Source organism: Corvus brachyrhynchos, unplaced genomic scaffold (assembly GCF_000691975.1).
Source record: "Corvus brachyrhynchos isolate BGI_N302 unplaced genomic scaffold, ASM69197v1 scaffold856, whole genome shotgun sequence".
NCBI lineage: Eukaryota > Metazoa > Chordata > Aves > Passeriformes > Corvidae > Corvus > Corvus brachyrhynchos.
Genome location: NW_008238673.1, coordinates 65,657 through 82,907, shown reverse-complemented (window position 1 = coordinate 82,907; position 17,251 = coordinate 65,657). Strand labels below are relative to the sequence as shown.

Here is a 17,251-nt window from a genome sequence, read left to right as displayed (position 1 = left end):
AAAAAAAAAAAAAAAAAAAAAAAATCAAAGCTCAGTTCTGCCCTTGCTGCCCACCTCCCCCCCACCCCCCAAGCTGGTGGGTACATGGAAGACACCTCTACTGATGAAGCAATGAACACTTAAGAGACCATTTTTTTTCTTTTTTTACCCAAACAAACTGGGATGCATGTGTCCCCAGATGTCAGCCTGCAAATTTCTCCCTCACTTTTAGGGAATGTACTCAAGGATGAATTTTCCACATCCAGGGAAACTGCAGTATCTCCACCTCTGGACACTGGTAGTCACCATCACCTCACTGTGCAGGAGCACTCCCACTTCAAACACACAGTATGAGCTGAGGGCACATAGTGAAATCAATTTACAACCAACTCAAGCATCTACTCTTGTATCAGAAAACCTCTCTGGCACTGAAGAGCACAGCTGTGCAGTGATAACACCTACAGAGTTTCCTTCTGGCGCTGAAGCCCCCAGCGGACAGCACAGACAGACCAAAGCCCTCCTCTGACTTCCCAGCGCTGTCTCCAGCTTTTAAGTGTCACTGCAGTGGCACAACAAGAGCTCCCATTAAGGGTTCATCTGCACTTTCCTGGTGGCTGATCCACTACACCAACACGTTTAGACTACTGCTTCCTACTGGAGAAACTCTGGTAAACAAGGGAAGAGCAGTCAGCAGTGATTTTGCTATCATGTTACACCAGTTCTGTTTAGAACAAGGCTGATGTGTGGGTGAGCTGCAGGAAGTCCCAGCAACACACAAGCTTTCAACTGAAGAGCGAACACACATTTCAGAGTAGTTCCATACTCATTTATGTTTGAGCTGCATTTCTCTACATCCCATACAGAGTCAAGAAGCTGAGACATTAATTCCTCAGAAACTTTATTTTCATTCAAACTACAGAAATAAAGTAGTACCTTCCAATTTCCCATTGTATTTTCTGCGTATTTGTACGGCTCAGGGCAAGATGCACTAGGATAAACTACCCTGTACATATGGAGGAAGATAAGGCTCAAAGACTAGCTTTACTTCAAAAAATGCCAAACCTTACCTATGAGGTTGGCTCCAACTCTTTGATAACATTAATAGGCACAACATAGGAAAAAAGATTGATCTAAACTACCTATTGTAAGCAAAATCCAATAATTCATTACAGAAAGTCAAAGAAACCGTTCAGAAATAACAAAACAGTTTTCTACTTTGAAAAAATAGATGAGTCATTTTTGCTTTATATACGATATATTCACACACACTTTCAAGTATCATTTGCACTATTATCATACTTACATGGCTAGAGATGAAAAAAAATGAAATCCCATAAGCAGATTATTATGCCAAAGAAGTCACACACGGTCTTTATCTGGGTTTTGCAACACCTGGAATTCTCCACGGCATCACAGTGACTAAAAAAGCAGTGACTAGACTCAGTGTAATTTTTCCCTTTATTAATCATGTTTTAGTAAGGCTTGAAAAGCATCAGGATTTAGAAAAATGGAGACAAGAAAAGCATAGGCAGTTGTAAACCCCACGCAGTCATAAACCCCACAAATTCACAGCTAAGCTTGTCACACGCTCAGTACTAGCAGGGAATAAAAAAAAATAAATCTGAGTTGTGTTTGGTTAGCAGGCAAACGGATACCAACAGGCAGACTTCAGCTAGGATGTTTCTTCATTTAAGGCATCACACAAAATAACAAGTTAATGCTGGGAAGCATAACAATCATCATGTGCACAGCCATAATTCACATTTAGCTCTGGACATCAGAACCTGCTGTATTTCAAAATAGAAAGGCTAGGAGGGAATCCCATAGTCTTTTGGGAAAGTGCCAGGCAGCCACCAGGCAAGAGGAGGAGTGACCGTGGTTTTTATCACCAGGGAAGGAATTTAAGTGCTTATTAAAGGCTTTGCTGCAGTGCCAGAGCTATAGACACCTGAAAACAAATCCTGGCAGAATACAAAAGTTTTAAGAGCTAAAAGACAGAAAACCTGTTCAAGCAGCTGCAGTAAATGGGTGTCCCACAAAGAGATCAAAAATGGCAAGCATTAAGATTGAACAGCTTCTGGAGCTCTGAAGCAATGATGGAGAGGTCCAGCAGGTGCATTCCATAGGACTGGTTCCACACTGCTTGCTAATGCACTCTGCACTTCTGCCCTCCAAAGAATTTAGATGGGCAGGTATGAAATGTCTCGAAGCGAAATAGTTACACCTATTTCCTTACTGGTCATGTCATTTCCATTTGCCTGTTTTTTGCCCAATGGGAAAAGGCACAAATTCTGCATTAAAAAAAAATTATTTTAAGACCTAAGTAAAACCTAGTCACAAAAAAATTTTGCAGAAACCACTGACTGTTTTTAAGAGGGCAAAGTCACCTAAATGTTAAGTGCCTGGCAGCCTGAAAGCTGGTTTTAACTATCATGCTCAACTGAGTGCAGGTTGTTCTTAAAAACTAGTTTTAAAACCATCAGGCCTAGACTTAAAAATAAAGCTTCTTGGAAACATGGGAGGTCACATATCAAAGGGAAGATCCATGTCACTTTCAGATCCAAAACCGCAATGTTTTAAGGGGTTTTTTTGCATTTAGTAAGAGTCCCAGAATGGAGTCCAGAGTACTTTTTCCAAGCAATTTAGTACGAAAGGATTCCATTAGGGAGGATGGAAGTTTTAAGCACACTCCAAGCTTGGCTAAAAGCCACTAATCCAAGTTTCCAGAATTTGGGTAACATTAAAGTTAAGTTTCCTGAGCTAGAGACAACTTGATACACAAGACAGTGACAGCACAGCAGGACAAACAGAAGTGACAATGAAAAGCATTGCACAGCCCAAGACTTACAGTATACCCAGAAGCTGCCAATTCACACATACTCCTCATGTTGCCCATCTTCACAGGCTGTATTTTGGCACATTCTTACACCTCTACTAACACAGCAATTTCTGCTGTCTTTCCTTGCTCTGCTGGTTTTGTACCATATAACCCCACTTCTGAATAGATGCTTTAGACATTTACTCTGTAGTCTTCCCAGGCTTACTAAAACCACACATTGACAACAGCCACCCCTTTAGCTGGGAGTTTAATGACACTGAATATTTTGCATCAATATGAGATACTTCAACATTTACTGCTTTGTCCTCTCCTGAGCCTGTGGCTGTTACACTAATGTGCAGAGTGGAGAGCTCTCAGCTTTCTCCCTTCGCTCACAAATACAAACTACACCATTATAATCAGAAGAACATTAGTATGCAGCACAAAGTGATTTGCAAGCTGGAGAAAACAAAGTTCATGGTCATTTGCTTCCTCTAAAAATGAATTAAAGGCATAGGCTGTATGTTTGATAAAGCAACCATGCCAGCTAATTTCCTCTCAAGTCTTCTAGAAACGCTGCAGTTGTTATGTGAGCAGCAAAGAGCCTCAAATCAACCTGCCTGCACTTTTCATACTACAGTGCCAGTTAGGTGGCTGCTTAAATAGGTTCAGGCTCAAAACCCTGAGCCCACACCAAAAAAACCTATCAATTGCTTTTCTAGATGAACAAAATGCTGCCACCCTAAATAACACTCCAGTCAGTCTTCTGAAAGGAAACAAACCCAGTACTATTTAGTTCTCACAACAGCACTCAGGTTAATCTCAATGCTCTTTACAAAAGGGCAGCACTACCAACGTTTCCCAGTGACACTCCTTTGAGCGAGCCTGGCCGCCGTGCTCCCAAACTACATACAGGCAGTCACCACTCAGGAAGCTGATTCATCTTTACATTCCCATGCATGCAAGCATTACTGGTGATTAGCTGAAGCTGAAAAACAGGCATGGACTACTACATTCTACTATCAATGGACCTATTAAACAAACCTGACCTGCTCTGCACACCTGCTGAATCAAGACAGGCAACCAGTTACATGAGAATCCACAGAAACCAGCACACAAACAGCCTTGACAGCTCTCTCCACATTCACCAGCTATCCCGGTTAACGACCAATATTCAAGGCATAGGATCTCTATCTAGAGATGTCTTCTTTCAAGTATTTCTATTAAACAGCCATAATAATGATCCAGACATTTTTGGCATAGTCTGATATGCTCCTTATGACACATTTCTGATCAAATGTGCAAGAAAAGCATTCAAGTCTATTTCAGCACACAGATACTTCAGTGCCTTCATCAGGCAGATTCACCTGAAGCTTCACTGCCAGTGACTAAACTTGCTTTAGTAAGTTATCACAAAGATCAATACCCCAGTAAGCACCTGCCTTAACACTTAACTGAAGAAAAGCTCCTTAGGCCTGGCAAGATCTTTAAGTACATCACACTAAAAAAAGTAAGAAATCAGCAATAAAGCACTGATGTTGCTGCATGCTCTGTTTTAAAAGAGTAGAGAGAAAAAGGCCCTCATCTTTTGCTCAAAGTAAGTGAACTCGACCCCTCAAAATCTCCATTCTGTAAACTTCCAAGTAAACTTACAGCTCTCCTGGAGTAACTTACGAACAATGAAACAAAGCTTCAGTTAGTAAGACATATGTAATAGCAGGCTATCTAGATACTCGTACTTTTATTTTGTAGCCACATCTCTGGTACACTCTACTTGTCCTTTATTATAGGCATTACATCCTTAGAGCAGAATCACTCACTAAAGCACTTTTAAGTGTAGCTCCTACTTGAAACTAAACAGCTTTCTGTGTATCCTTGAAATTCTTGGTTGGGCATAAACAGAAGTCAAAAGAGAAACAACACAAACCATGATCAATTAGACCAACAACTAAGAAAGAACAGTAGCCACATCAATATAATTTCACTTTGATTTAGGGTGCTATCTAATAGGTTTATTAAAAGTTTCAACAGACTATAGCTCCAGACTTTATCTATCTTTCTTGGAAGACACTACAATAGAAGCCACAGTAGAGACTGCCTTGTCACAAGAGGTACAAATACTTGCTGTATAGATGGAGAAATAAAAGGACAAATCTAGTTGTCTAAAAGACAATTCACTGTACACATTTTATTTACAGTTTTGTACACTGTCTTAGTATGAATGGGACCGCTTTTCTACTTGAGCCATTTTAACCAAAGCAAAATAACCTAAGTAATACAAAGTGTTAAAATACAGCGTAAGATACAAAAACAGACATACTATTTCTAGTAAGGAATGTAAATTATGGTGTTACATTAAAAAAAAAAAATTCCACATTTATGTTCAGGAAATCACACAAAAAGATCACTGATTTGACTGAAATGCATAAGTCTGTAGCAAAGCTATGATGTTACCAAAAAACCAAAAAATTACCAAAGAATGCACAAAATTAATGTTTATTCCACCTTTGTCATATTCCCAGATTCTTCACCAAATGTTACATGAGCAAAAACAACTGAAATCAAAATATCACTAATGTTATCAAAGAGGGAAAACAAATAAATTAATCTAGCAGCCATCAGCATAGGTTACAGCAAAGATGATGCTGTATAAAAAAATTGCTAGAAAACTGTATGCACCATACTCTTTTCCAAACCAGCAAAATCTTACTGCATACAATGCAAATGTAAAACAGAGTAATTTCCTGCAGGTACAGAAATGCAACTTCTTTTCTGAATACTGTGGATAAACAATTTTTTTTTTTCCAATAGTAATGTTTCTACCAAGCTATTACAGAGTGGGCCAGAAACACACTTATGGATTTGGGGGGTGAAGTGTACTAAAATTCCAATTGGTAACGGTTACTTCGGCCAAAATAGAAAAATTGAACACAGAAGTACAAGACAAAGGCGAATGAGACTTCTCACAAATCTTAGCAACATTTAGATGGAAATCAAATTTAAATGTAGTCCACTCTGCTTTTGAAGAGGCTTTGGTTCAGCTCCCAATCTCGATTGCTTGACGCAGTCTCCTATGAAAGAATACTCAGAAGGTGTCGTCTTAAACAACAAACCTATTTTTAGTGGTGGAGCCGCTCTTAGTAGCTGTGTCTGCATGGGACTGATAACCAATCACTATCTTTGGAGGAAGTCCTAATCTTTCCTTGTATACTCTCCTGGAGAGGAAAAGAAATAGAACAGCAGTTTAAGCAAAGTCCTTAGGAAGGAATTACTATCAGGACACCTGCTTTTAAGATCTGTGGACACCATCAAAGAGTTGCCTACTTAGAAACAATTTCTCAGCTATAAATAAAGGACTTGAAATATGATTTTTCTAGTGTATTGCATCTAAAACCCACCTACAGTTTCGTAAAATGACTTACCACATACAATAGGACAAAAAAATAATTAACAGGCCTAAATAAATGCAAAATATAGGGACTCTATACTGCATTCATGTGAGTATCATTAATACCAGAAAGCTGTATTTCCACATAAACAAAACAGCTGTACAGAACTCAAGGTTCACAATTCCAGAGCTACTAGGATGATAAAGTCACCTGAACCAAAGAAAACAGCAATTCCCCAAAACAGTCAGTCAGTTTTAATCACCACACACACTCAGTTGCACAGAGTTGCTTTCTTTCAACTACTGGTAGAAAGCAGACCCCCACAGACCTGGTCACAGTCACCTTACCCAACAGCAGCTTTTAGAAAAACCAGCTTGGATTTTATGTCTTAAGAGAGAAGCAGCAGTACCTGCCTTAGACACAAACACACACACACACACAGATGCAAGTCACTAATGGCTACTCCTGTCTGGAGTTAGGGTAATATGGGAGTCAGTGGTCATCACAGCTTACCTTGGTCCTTGTGTCAGTTTGCAAAAATCTTAACTTTTTCACAGCTCTCTAAAGGACTCAACTCCTTAGTTAATGATTAATACCATTCTAAAATGCTGTGTGATGCCTACTAGGTTTGCTGCAACGTCTGGTAGCAGAAGATGAATACCATAGTTTTGCTTGTTCATTATTAAACACCATTTAAGCCTGAAAACGTGATTGTGTAATAAAATTGTTAGTAGAAAGCAGACACAGATTCTTAAAGGCCCAAATAAGGCATGTGTCAAAAGAGCCATCAGGTAGAGAAAAAAGTTCAAGTTTGGCTTAAGACAGATGCACTACACCAGGAAGAGAAATATTTTCTTTGGTTTGCATAAGGTAAGTGGCCTACAATGATAATTAACAGCAAGTTATTCCAAAGCATCAGTACTACAGAATCCAATAAATACTTGTGTAATTAGTAATTGCAGTTATGTAATTGTGTAAATAGTAACTGTGTAATTAATAACACTTGCTAAGCAGTAGAGCACAACATGCTTATCCTTAGCACAGACTCATGATAATATGAGATAACTACTGTTGCTTGCTAAAACAAAGACTACAGCACACTATTGCACAGGTCAAATAACCCATGAATCTCAGCATTGTTTTATCTGTACTTCAACAGAGGTAAAAGGTAAGAAACACCTGTAGAGTTTCACAGCACATCATTGTGCAGCTTTTTCTTTTCAAATTTAAGTACATCCTTGTGTGCTTAAGACTTGCAGCACCTTTCCCCTCTGATCTGTAAGCATCACTTTTCCTGGAAAAAAAAAATCTTATCAGTGCTCTACTCTTACTGAGTACCCAGCTTTACAAACTGGCAGGCTGGAACAGACTGCACATTACCTACAGTTGTTAACTACAACGCCTCATTATGAAATGAGAATTTTTGCCAAGATTTGTGTATGGGCATGTGTTAGTAACTACTCTGTACTGCTGCACTACCTTCAATGTAGTTTAGAAATGAAGAATTTAACACAATTTGGCACAGTTACTTAACCCTGGGATACAGCTCTGCACAGGCTCCACTTACCTGAAATGCCTTCTTTATCAAGCTAATTCGCTTTACGTGCATGGTTACAGTCAAGGCACCAATCACATTACTTACCCTATATGCGTAACAGCATCCCTGTTTTCACATTCAGTTGTCCATATTGCTATTTTATCACCCTTAGTTCTAACGTTAACAACAGCACCACACACATCATCACTGTAGTCATCGAATGACTCCCCAATAAGGCACAGCAGCTGTGAAAGAGAAAGCAGTTCAGTGTCAGAATCCTGTTCTGTAGGCAAGCACTCAGTGTACACAAGGACTGAGGAATACATTTTACTGCCTACAGCCACTTGCCATACAGCAATCATTTTCTATTTACTGCAGTGTCTTCTTGAAGTGAATGTAAACTCTAGTAGGGCATCTTCCTCCTATTCTGAATTTTCCATTCTTTCCATTCCTCCTCCTCTCCCACCAGCTGCAAGTTGTGACACAGCTGATCATTTACACAGTGCTGCCTTCCACCCCATCCAAAACAAGAGAAGAATTAAAGCACTGTATCCTTCTACAGTACACTTAACACAGGTAGACCAATCTGAAATTTTGGTGTCTCCATCCATTCTCTAGGAAGAAACTGTTAAGGACTATTTGCACATCATCAGCTACATAAGGTTTAACTTCAGTGCTGAAGTCTACCAATTCAGAGCTAAATCTTACCACAGCCAGATGAAAAGTGCTATCCAATGAAATGTCACTTCCTACCAACACAGGAAGCTTCAGCATTTCCATAAACTCTAAAGTGGGCATCAATGATCCTGAACAGTTTTTAATACAAGTGCACATGCACAAGTAACACAAGGTTCTTCCTCACAGGTTTCTAACAGCAAAGCGTGGAATGGGCCAGGAACATTACTCAGCTGGGTCACAGCCATGTGCTAACTGTGAAAGTGCTATTAAACATCTTCAGCTTGCAACTTGTAAAACAAGCAATCCAGATACTCAAAACTAATGGTTTCTTGTGGTTGAGACAGATTTGCCTAGACTATGCTGAATAAAATAAAAACGTCTTTCTGCACACTGAATCTGCAAATGGACACGTTTACTTCACCTCCACAGTACATTAAGTACACTGCTATTATATCAGTTTTCTGCTATCACTTGTAACATTTGGAAATTCAACATGTTTGCAAAAGCAGGTCAAACAAAGCAGGTCTTCCAGTACCCATCAGACCCACAAGGGCTGGCTTACTCAAGGAAACACAAAAAGGACAAAGTGTGCTAATGAATAAATCAGGTACAACTAGACAGGCTTTCAATATTACACCCAACTGCAGGCTGCACACACTGAGTAATTCAAACCATATATGGTTAAAATTAAACCACACACAAACATGCAAAATACTGACCAACTGCCTTAGATCACATACAAGCAAAGATGAAAACCATGCTCAATAAACACTAGTCAAGTACATTTCTCATGAATGTTGCACAACAGGGAAAAAAGTCTCCTCAAGTGAGGAGTTTACAGTTAAGGTAATTATATTATAATAAAAATTTGTTCCAAAGGGGAGTTATAAAGGCTTTGATTTCTATTGCAGGAAATTGGTTGCATATAATTACTGGAATTAGAAGTGACAGGGTTGTTTTAGGGCACATATCAGAGTCACCTGGGTATTTAGGCTCTGTGCCATTGCTCACTGCTAAGCAAAAAGCAGAGCCTTCTAGCCTTTAGTTTACACAGTCTATCTACATGTTTCCAAGCCATATGTCATGGCTATTAGGAGTCAGGACTCACACATGCATTGGGCCAAGTACGGGCAGCAGGATGTTAATTTGCTCACAGGCAGTCACACTGCCCAGTACTGTGATGCTCACAATGCTCTCTTCAAATCACAACTACAGTGACTACAAAGATCCTGAATGTTCTGACATTTTGGACACCTCTGCTTTGATTCTTAAGGCCATTTCTCCGTTTCAAAGGGGTGCAATGCTCCTTGCCTCTCACAAAAACAAGGACAAAAGAGATTTGCCAAGACTGCGGTGCACTGTCCCGTCTGTAATCCATGCCCCTAAATCCTACATCACCCTAGACCATCTCAGGCTATTCTGAGTCAGTTTCTAGACAACACATTTTTCTACAACACATTTACTGCAATCCACAATCTCTAGAAATATATTTGCCATTCAGTTCTATTCCAAAGAGATAATGCAATGGAAAAAAAAAAGTATTTTTAGGGTGTATATACAGGATGAACGTGCTATTATTGCCTATCCCAGCATTAAGATAAATACGGAAAGAAAAAAAAAATCTGAAATTCCCTTGTTCAACACAGCCAAAACCTGAAAATATTTTTCTTTAAAAAGAATCTGTAAAACAAATTGTTTTATCAGTTGAATCAGCAAGCTGCACTCAAGACAGTATTATTTTCACAGTAATTTGACAGCTGTTCTGTACACCACAAGGGAAAAGCCTAATCTGTCCTGCAGAACTCTCCCTGTTGCTGCCTGTTACAATAAAGTATTAGGCAGAATACACCCACATGAAGGATCACTATTGAAAAAACCATGTTTCAAATACAGCCTGTCAATAAAACCCTACAGGACACTCTGCTGCCAGTAAGTTAGAAGCCTAGTGCAGCACACCAAGATCAAACCAGTTAAATATTTTTTCACACAAACACCAGACTCTTCAGCAGCTGCTGGTAAACCCATAGTGCTTACTGTCTCTAGCCAGAAGCGATCAAGGTCACTTCGTCTCTGCTGCTTGTTTAGTGTAATTAGCCATCGGCCTCCTCGCTTGTTTTTTTCATCTTCCCACATGGGTTCAATCCCATCCTGCGAAGAAAGGCCACAAGTTAAATCAGACTCCATCTCTATTTTCCCTAAAGAACCACCAAAAGGCCAGTGATAACTGAAACGGCAAGTTAAGAGAGAAATGTATAGTTTAAGATACATACCAGAATGTCCAGAAATACTGTCTCACACCAACATCAAACTTCCAAAAAAACAAGTGCACTCTCTAATGAATTTTTAGTTCTACAGAAACATCACAGCCCAGGCAAAAGTCTTAGCTACATATTACATTAAAAAAACCTTGAGGGAACAGGCAAAGACAACCACCTGCTTTGCCCAGCACGAAACCAGCATGTAGCTGCTAATTTTATCTGGAGTCCTTATTTTATGTCTTGCACTGAGTGCAAGATCAGCCAAGTCCTTCACTTATGCATACAGATTATTTCACTGAAACACACACCTTTGCCAGTCTCTCTCAATAACTTCCTTCACACAAGGTGAAAATAAGAGGGTTTTCATTGCCAGGGGAAAAGAGAGGGGGGAAAAAAAAAGAAAAAAATCAACATACCCTTTCAAAGATGAATCAGATTCATATTTTATCAGTGGCCCCGCACTGAATTAAATGATTCTGCATGTGCTGATACAGCAAAGCAGCCAGCTGCTACTCCAATATCAACCAGCTATGCTGCACTTCAGAAAGTCACTCAAAAAGTAATTGTCTAGATAAAGGAATTCTGTTAACAACTGTCCATTAAGAGAACTGCACTACAGAACTTGTGGCTGAAAACTAAGCGTTCAACCTGCAGGATGGAGTGGTGTCATCTCACTGTAAATATAACACCCTCACTGGCAGCTGTAGATCTTAAACTACTTCATCACCTTTAAGTGGCCCTCTTAAGAGGTCACAACTGAAGGACAGCAGTAAGAGATTGCCCAGACGCCTGAAACAGTTGGCAATTCTATACCTGTTCCATAAAGTTATATAATTAAGTTATTACTGCTTGATGACAAGCAAATACAGAACAGATACACGTACTTAAAACATATATTTAGGATTCATGCAAAAAATACAAGAATTATCCATAGATACACTACTCTCTGAAGGGCCTACAGCTTCTTAAAATTCTAGTAAGGTTTCTCAGTCACCTTTACCTTCCCAAACCCAAGCAGCATCACCTCTCCATTACATAAAGCTGCTGGGCCTACAAACAGTATACACAGTCTACTGAGGAGCCCCAGCCTGTGGCTACATTTCACAAGCACAGAGGAACCAGGCACCAGCACTTCAGGGACTATTTAGGTATCAGAATCCAGAAAGGAAGCTGCATGATAGAAGCACTACCAAGAGGTTAGGATTTAACTCACAGCTCCAATTCAGATCTCCACCCTAGCTGAGGCATGATTTCATGTACACTTTCCCATCAGCATTTCCTATTCACTAGTTTGGACACTTCCTCAGCATGTTCCAAGTGTCCATGTTGGGTGCACTTTTCTATTCCATGTTTAAGTAATACAGCATTTAACTGGCAGTGTAAAAATGAATTAGGAGCATTGTGCATCTGGCTAGTAGTACCTGTAAGAAATACTGGGGAACATTGCTGCCTCCCACAGACATTTGAACTCATTTCACATCATGTGACAGCTGGAAAACCTTTCATATTAGAAAAATTTACACTTAATTGTTTTCACAAACATCTCAATGTAGAATGAAGTCTAATACAGTCATGGATTAAAATCTACTGTCTGTCATGTGTTAAAGCAAGTACTTGCAATTTCAGAAGTAGTGACAACCCGATTTTCACACAGCACATGTTGGGATGTCCTCAAAAAAATTAACACCTTTATGACATTCCCAGCCATGCTCCTAAGTGTCTTAAGTGAAATATTTGGACAGTGTCTTTCTTAGTCAGGAAACCATCCATCAACATCCATAACTACAGAAAAAATGTTAGCAAGCCTACCTTAAAGAGCGAGTAGTCACAACCAGGCATTAAATTACTAGACAACTGGATATGGTTGTACAAACTATTGGGAGGGAAAAAAGCAGGATTAGAAACTAAGCATTGTTTTAAGGTACAAAATTCTTAAAGAACTTAAGACATATGACCAAACAAAGCCCAAAAATTACGGAGTAACAAAGTTCTTTCAGAAACAATCCTATTTCTTAAGTATTTTTCAACATTATAAAAGCATCAGTTTTAAGATGTTCTAGGCTTAAAGCAGCAGAATGGTATAGGAACCCCACAACTAATTAAAAACTCATTTACAATGCTTCTTTTAAACCTAGTTCTAAGGTTTAGAACTAAAGTTCAAAGTTATTAGGAACATAACTCACTGAGCTTTCATGGCAACAGCTCCTGTGTCTGTGTGTTTTCTATATATTCATGGAATAAGGATAATTGTTTATATTTCTAGGGCTACTCTCACTGCTGTTTTTTAGGAGAAACATTCAACCTTGCTATTTAATACAGTTCTCTAGGTATGAATGCTGTAGGCCTGATAATTCAAATTAAGGACTCAAAAGGCAAGAACAGATGATAGACAACAAAATATCTATTCAGAATTAAATTTACAACTATGCAATTTAGAAAAACAAAGCAGTACATAGCATCTCCTCCTCAAGCAAGGAGATAGATGCCTTTTTTCACCCCTGCGCTGTTAGGGTCAGACTTCAGAAAGAAGCAGCACATATTACAGCAATCTGTAACCCAAGACCAACTAATATGCAGGCATAGCTCAGCACCAAAAAGAAAACTGATTACTGTGATGTTCTAACTATGAGAAATCATGCAGAGGAATTTATAACACCAGTTACAAATTTAACAGTTTGCCTCTTTTAAGTTTATCTTAACATAGACATTTTCTCCCCAGAACAACACACCTATCTCCCACTCCAAGCACAAAGGAGGCGTAACTTAACTGCTGGTGGCTGATTTTATACCTTCACTGCAGACATCTAGATTAAGCACTTATTTTAATTACCAAGACTATCTTGGTTATAGAAGCTCAAAAACCCACCCTTAACCAAGTTTAATAGTGAGCTTCAAACACTTCAGCTGCTCATCACATACCCCACCACGGTCAGCTGAATGAACGACAGTTTGCAGTCACCCCCACAGTAGGAATGGGAAAGCTGGTTACAAGCCCAGAATCCTGTTCTCCTGTAACAACTGCACCCCTAAAGTTACTGTAAATGCTGAAGCAGTTTTCCTCCCTGTACTAATGGGTCACTGATGGGTCCTATTATTACACTCAGACCCCATCTCTCTCCCTTGGTGATCACATCCAAAAAGGTATGCCACAAAAACAAGAACCCTACCACTCAACGTAGCATGAAACAACTAAGATCATGTGTATAATGCTCTTTTTCCACTCTCAATTTCACAGCACTTGCATTTTCTCCATGTTTCAGCATTATGGCAGGCAAAATCTTGATTGAAGCAAGCATTTGGAAAGCACAGGCCCACCTTCAAAGGCTTTTTATTGCCGTTGGAGCCCAACCACTCTCAGAGACCTTCAACTTAGAATGAAGGTCATTTCTTCTGTAACCTCTAATGAATTTTTTTCAAGGATGCCATTAATCTGCATGAATCTCAAGTACTATGCTCCAGATTCAGGCACTCTTGAACATGTGTCATGAGCCAGCAGGCAATTTCATCAAGAAGCAAAATGTAGGGCCAGGGAACTGGCAATCAGTTGGCCACCAGAATTTACAGATTCATGTTACTATGAGATAGCTACTGCACAAATTAAATGTTCTACATATTTGTCGTGTACACATGAATATAAGCAGTGTTGCAGTGTTACAGCAAGACAATGTGCATTTAAAGGATGAAGAACTTCTCCATTTACATTTTCTTTAACAGACTTCACCTTCAATTTTGCAAATATTTCAGATTACACCAAAAATTTGCAGTTAATGGAGTACTTTAAGGGTTTCTTGACTTGGATATAAGCTTTGCCAACAAATCCCAGAATTATTGTGCAGATTGAAAAGTCTTTACTTACGCCCAAAAATCTTCAACAGTATCGAACTTTGAGATAAGACGAAGATTTGCTTGCCAAGTTTTGCTCTTGTCATTTTTAAAAAACCAGAGTGCCCATCTAAAGGAAAACAAAATAAAAACATCTAGAAATTAAAGTATATTAAAAATGTAATTATTTCTATTACCATATCCAAACTAATTAGAAACCTTAATATATTATCAGCATGGAGGTCAGTTTTCATCAATAAGCTACATGATCAATTCTTTTACAGAGCAACGTTTGTGCTTCCATTACAAGAATTGTGGCAGACTTTATCAATCCATTAGGTAAACATTTTAAATAGCTTTGGAATTCTTTTAAGACTCTAAACCTCAGATGTTTCTCCTTGCTGTCACTGCTAAACTGCAATCCCCTACCACAAACAACTGATTATGATCTAAAACAACACCAACTGTTCGAACTGGGCTCCCTGGCCAGTAAATTCCTTGTAAAGGTTACATAAGCGAATTATATCACTCCAAAGCTATGTACGACATGAAAGCTTCCCAAGCACTCACATACTAGGAAAGCATAAATTTTAAAAGGGAAGCTGCATTACACTTACTAATGGCAACCACCTCAAATCCCCACAAATTGATTGTTTTGAGTTTTAAAATCAGCATATATAAAGAAGAGACTAAATCTCTGCTGAGTACAAACATCAACACAAATTGAACCTTTCACACAAAGATGCTCTTTCTGAATCTAAAAAGCATCATTGCAACAATTTAAAATGCTGGAAGAGGATACCTAATGAGGCATTTAATCAAACAGTTGGGGATTTTTTCCACTCTGATTATTTCAGTAGTGTTGAAATAACTCAGGTTAGCACTAGAGTAAATTTATCTTCTCACAGCAGAGAACTTTAAGTCACTAGATGTCAATCTATTGTTTTGAGACCCTTCCTGACATTTCAAACCTAGTTTTAAGTTTACTCCTTTTCTAGTAAGAGCCTCACTGCCACTCGTAAAGAAGTGTCAGCACCAATTTAATCAAGGTGTTTAGAGGAAAGAGAAGAAGGATGGAAGCTGAAAGACAACAAGAAAAATGGGATACATGCAGCATAGCACTCCAGGGAAGCATGGTTTTCCACACTTGCTCAAAACTTAGCAGAAGAGTAAGGTATCACTTGGTAAAAGGTATCTGCCAACACTAACTACTCAGTGTTCCACAGTAACTCTTCAGTTCACTTGGAGAAAATTACTTCCTAGCTGGTCTTTTTGAAGCTGTAAGAGGGCTTGTATTTTTTCACTAACTTTTAACTATAATTTTAACTACAAGTTTTTACCACTGGCACCTTAATTTACCCAAGTACAAGGCAGAATGCAAGGTTTTCCAGTTCTGCTGGGCAGCAGCTTCACCTCAGTGCCAGCCTCTTAAAATACACCAGATAAAAGCAACAAAAGTTCTACTAAAAGCAAAGCTATACTCTTTCCAAGCACCTGGCTGCATTTTTAAAACTTGCAAAGATTTTCAGCTTCTGTAACTGCACTGAAAAGACTCTGAATACTAACATCTGGATCAGATTCTCCTTACTCTGAAACCTCACTGCAAAAATCTTCAAGAAAACCTGAGAACTCTCAAAATACTGCTAGAGAATGTAAGGTCAACAAGAGCTGCAAAGCCACAGGCATTTTTCTGTCCCTGGCAAACTACAATCACACTTCTGTACTATTTACCTGTTTTGTAGTGGATGTTTAATATACTGTTCAGGGCTGGCAACCTCCTGACTAGGTGCTGGCTCAGTTTTCTCCTCTTCTGCAGGTTGGGGGTTGGGAGTGGTTTCCTGTTTGAAGAAAGGAGTTATTAATACATTCCTTCTCAATTTTTATTGAAGTAATTTAGTTCTTTGAAGTAGCTTTAGGAAGGGTGAAGCTAAGAGTTCCTATAATTTATCTTGATTGCAGGCCCAGATCACATTATGGAAGCACAACTTGTATCCCTTTATTCTTCAACATATGAACAGGTCCTACAACAAACGCTAACTGCAGGAATTTGCATTCTGCTGTTCAGTGATTTGCTTCCTATGTAATTTGTTTTCAAAATGGTTTACTATACATACTTGTCTAATTTTGTAATAGTTTTGAGTGCTATTTCAGAAATATACATTATCTAGAAGATGCACATCTAAAATAAATTCACAGAGCAGTAATTTCAGAAGGAAAACTATTTTTATTCAGCTTCTCATAGAGCATCATTTGAAACAGGTGTACAGGCCCTGTTATTTAGAAAAAAAAAATCTATTAATACATGTAGAAGATAAAACTACAATTCTCAGATCTAGAATCAGCTACTGCAAGAAGCTAGAAGCCAAGCCAGTGCATAGTTATCTTTGTATTTGCAGCATAATCATGAACCAAACAGCAGAATTTGAACACCCATCAGTTCTCAAATTTCCAACTGAAATAAACGTACTTACTGATTCAGTATGTATTAGATTGATTTCAAGGGTTATTTTTTTCAACCTTCTAGAGACAGATCTAGAAATGCTAAATAGACTTTAACACAAAGTAGTAAAATATATTCTCTTTGCATGCAAACCCCCTCAGGCTTGCCATTCAGTTCGAGAAGTCACTGTGTCAGGTTTGAAATTCTGATGCCATTCCTTCAAACCACAGAATACAAAGCTTTATTGTGAGGCCAAGTGTCCCTGCCAGTTACCACCATCTCTCCCTAATCTGCAATCCATGCTAGAATATTACAGAAACATGGAATGAG

At 38.8% G+C, this 17,251-nt stretch overlaps 1 protein-coding gene across 1 annotated transcript; it reads right to left on the bottom strand.

Moving 5' to 3' along the window:
- Nucleotides 1–860: 860 nt before the first annotated feature.
- On the bottom strand, nt 861–16,361 carry EIF4E (eukaryotic translation initiation factor 4E; the record flags this gene model as incomplete). Its single annotated transcript, XM_008636689.2, has 6 exons — nt 861–6,012; nt 7,829–7,968; nt 10,436–10,549; nt 12,469–12,532; nt 14,516–14,611; nt 16,213–16,361. Coding segments are annotated over 6 exons (678 nt in total), but the record flags the coding sequence as incomplete, so codon positions are not given.
- Nucleotides 16,362–17,251: the final 890 nt, after the last annotated feature.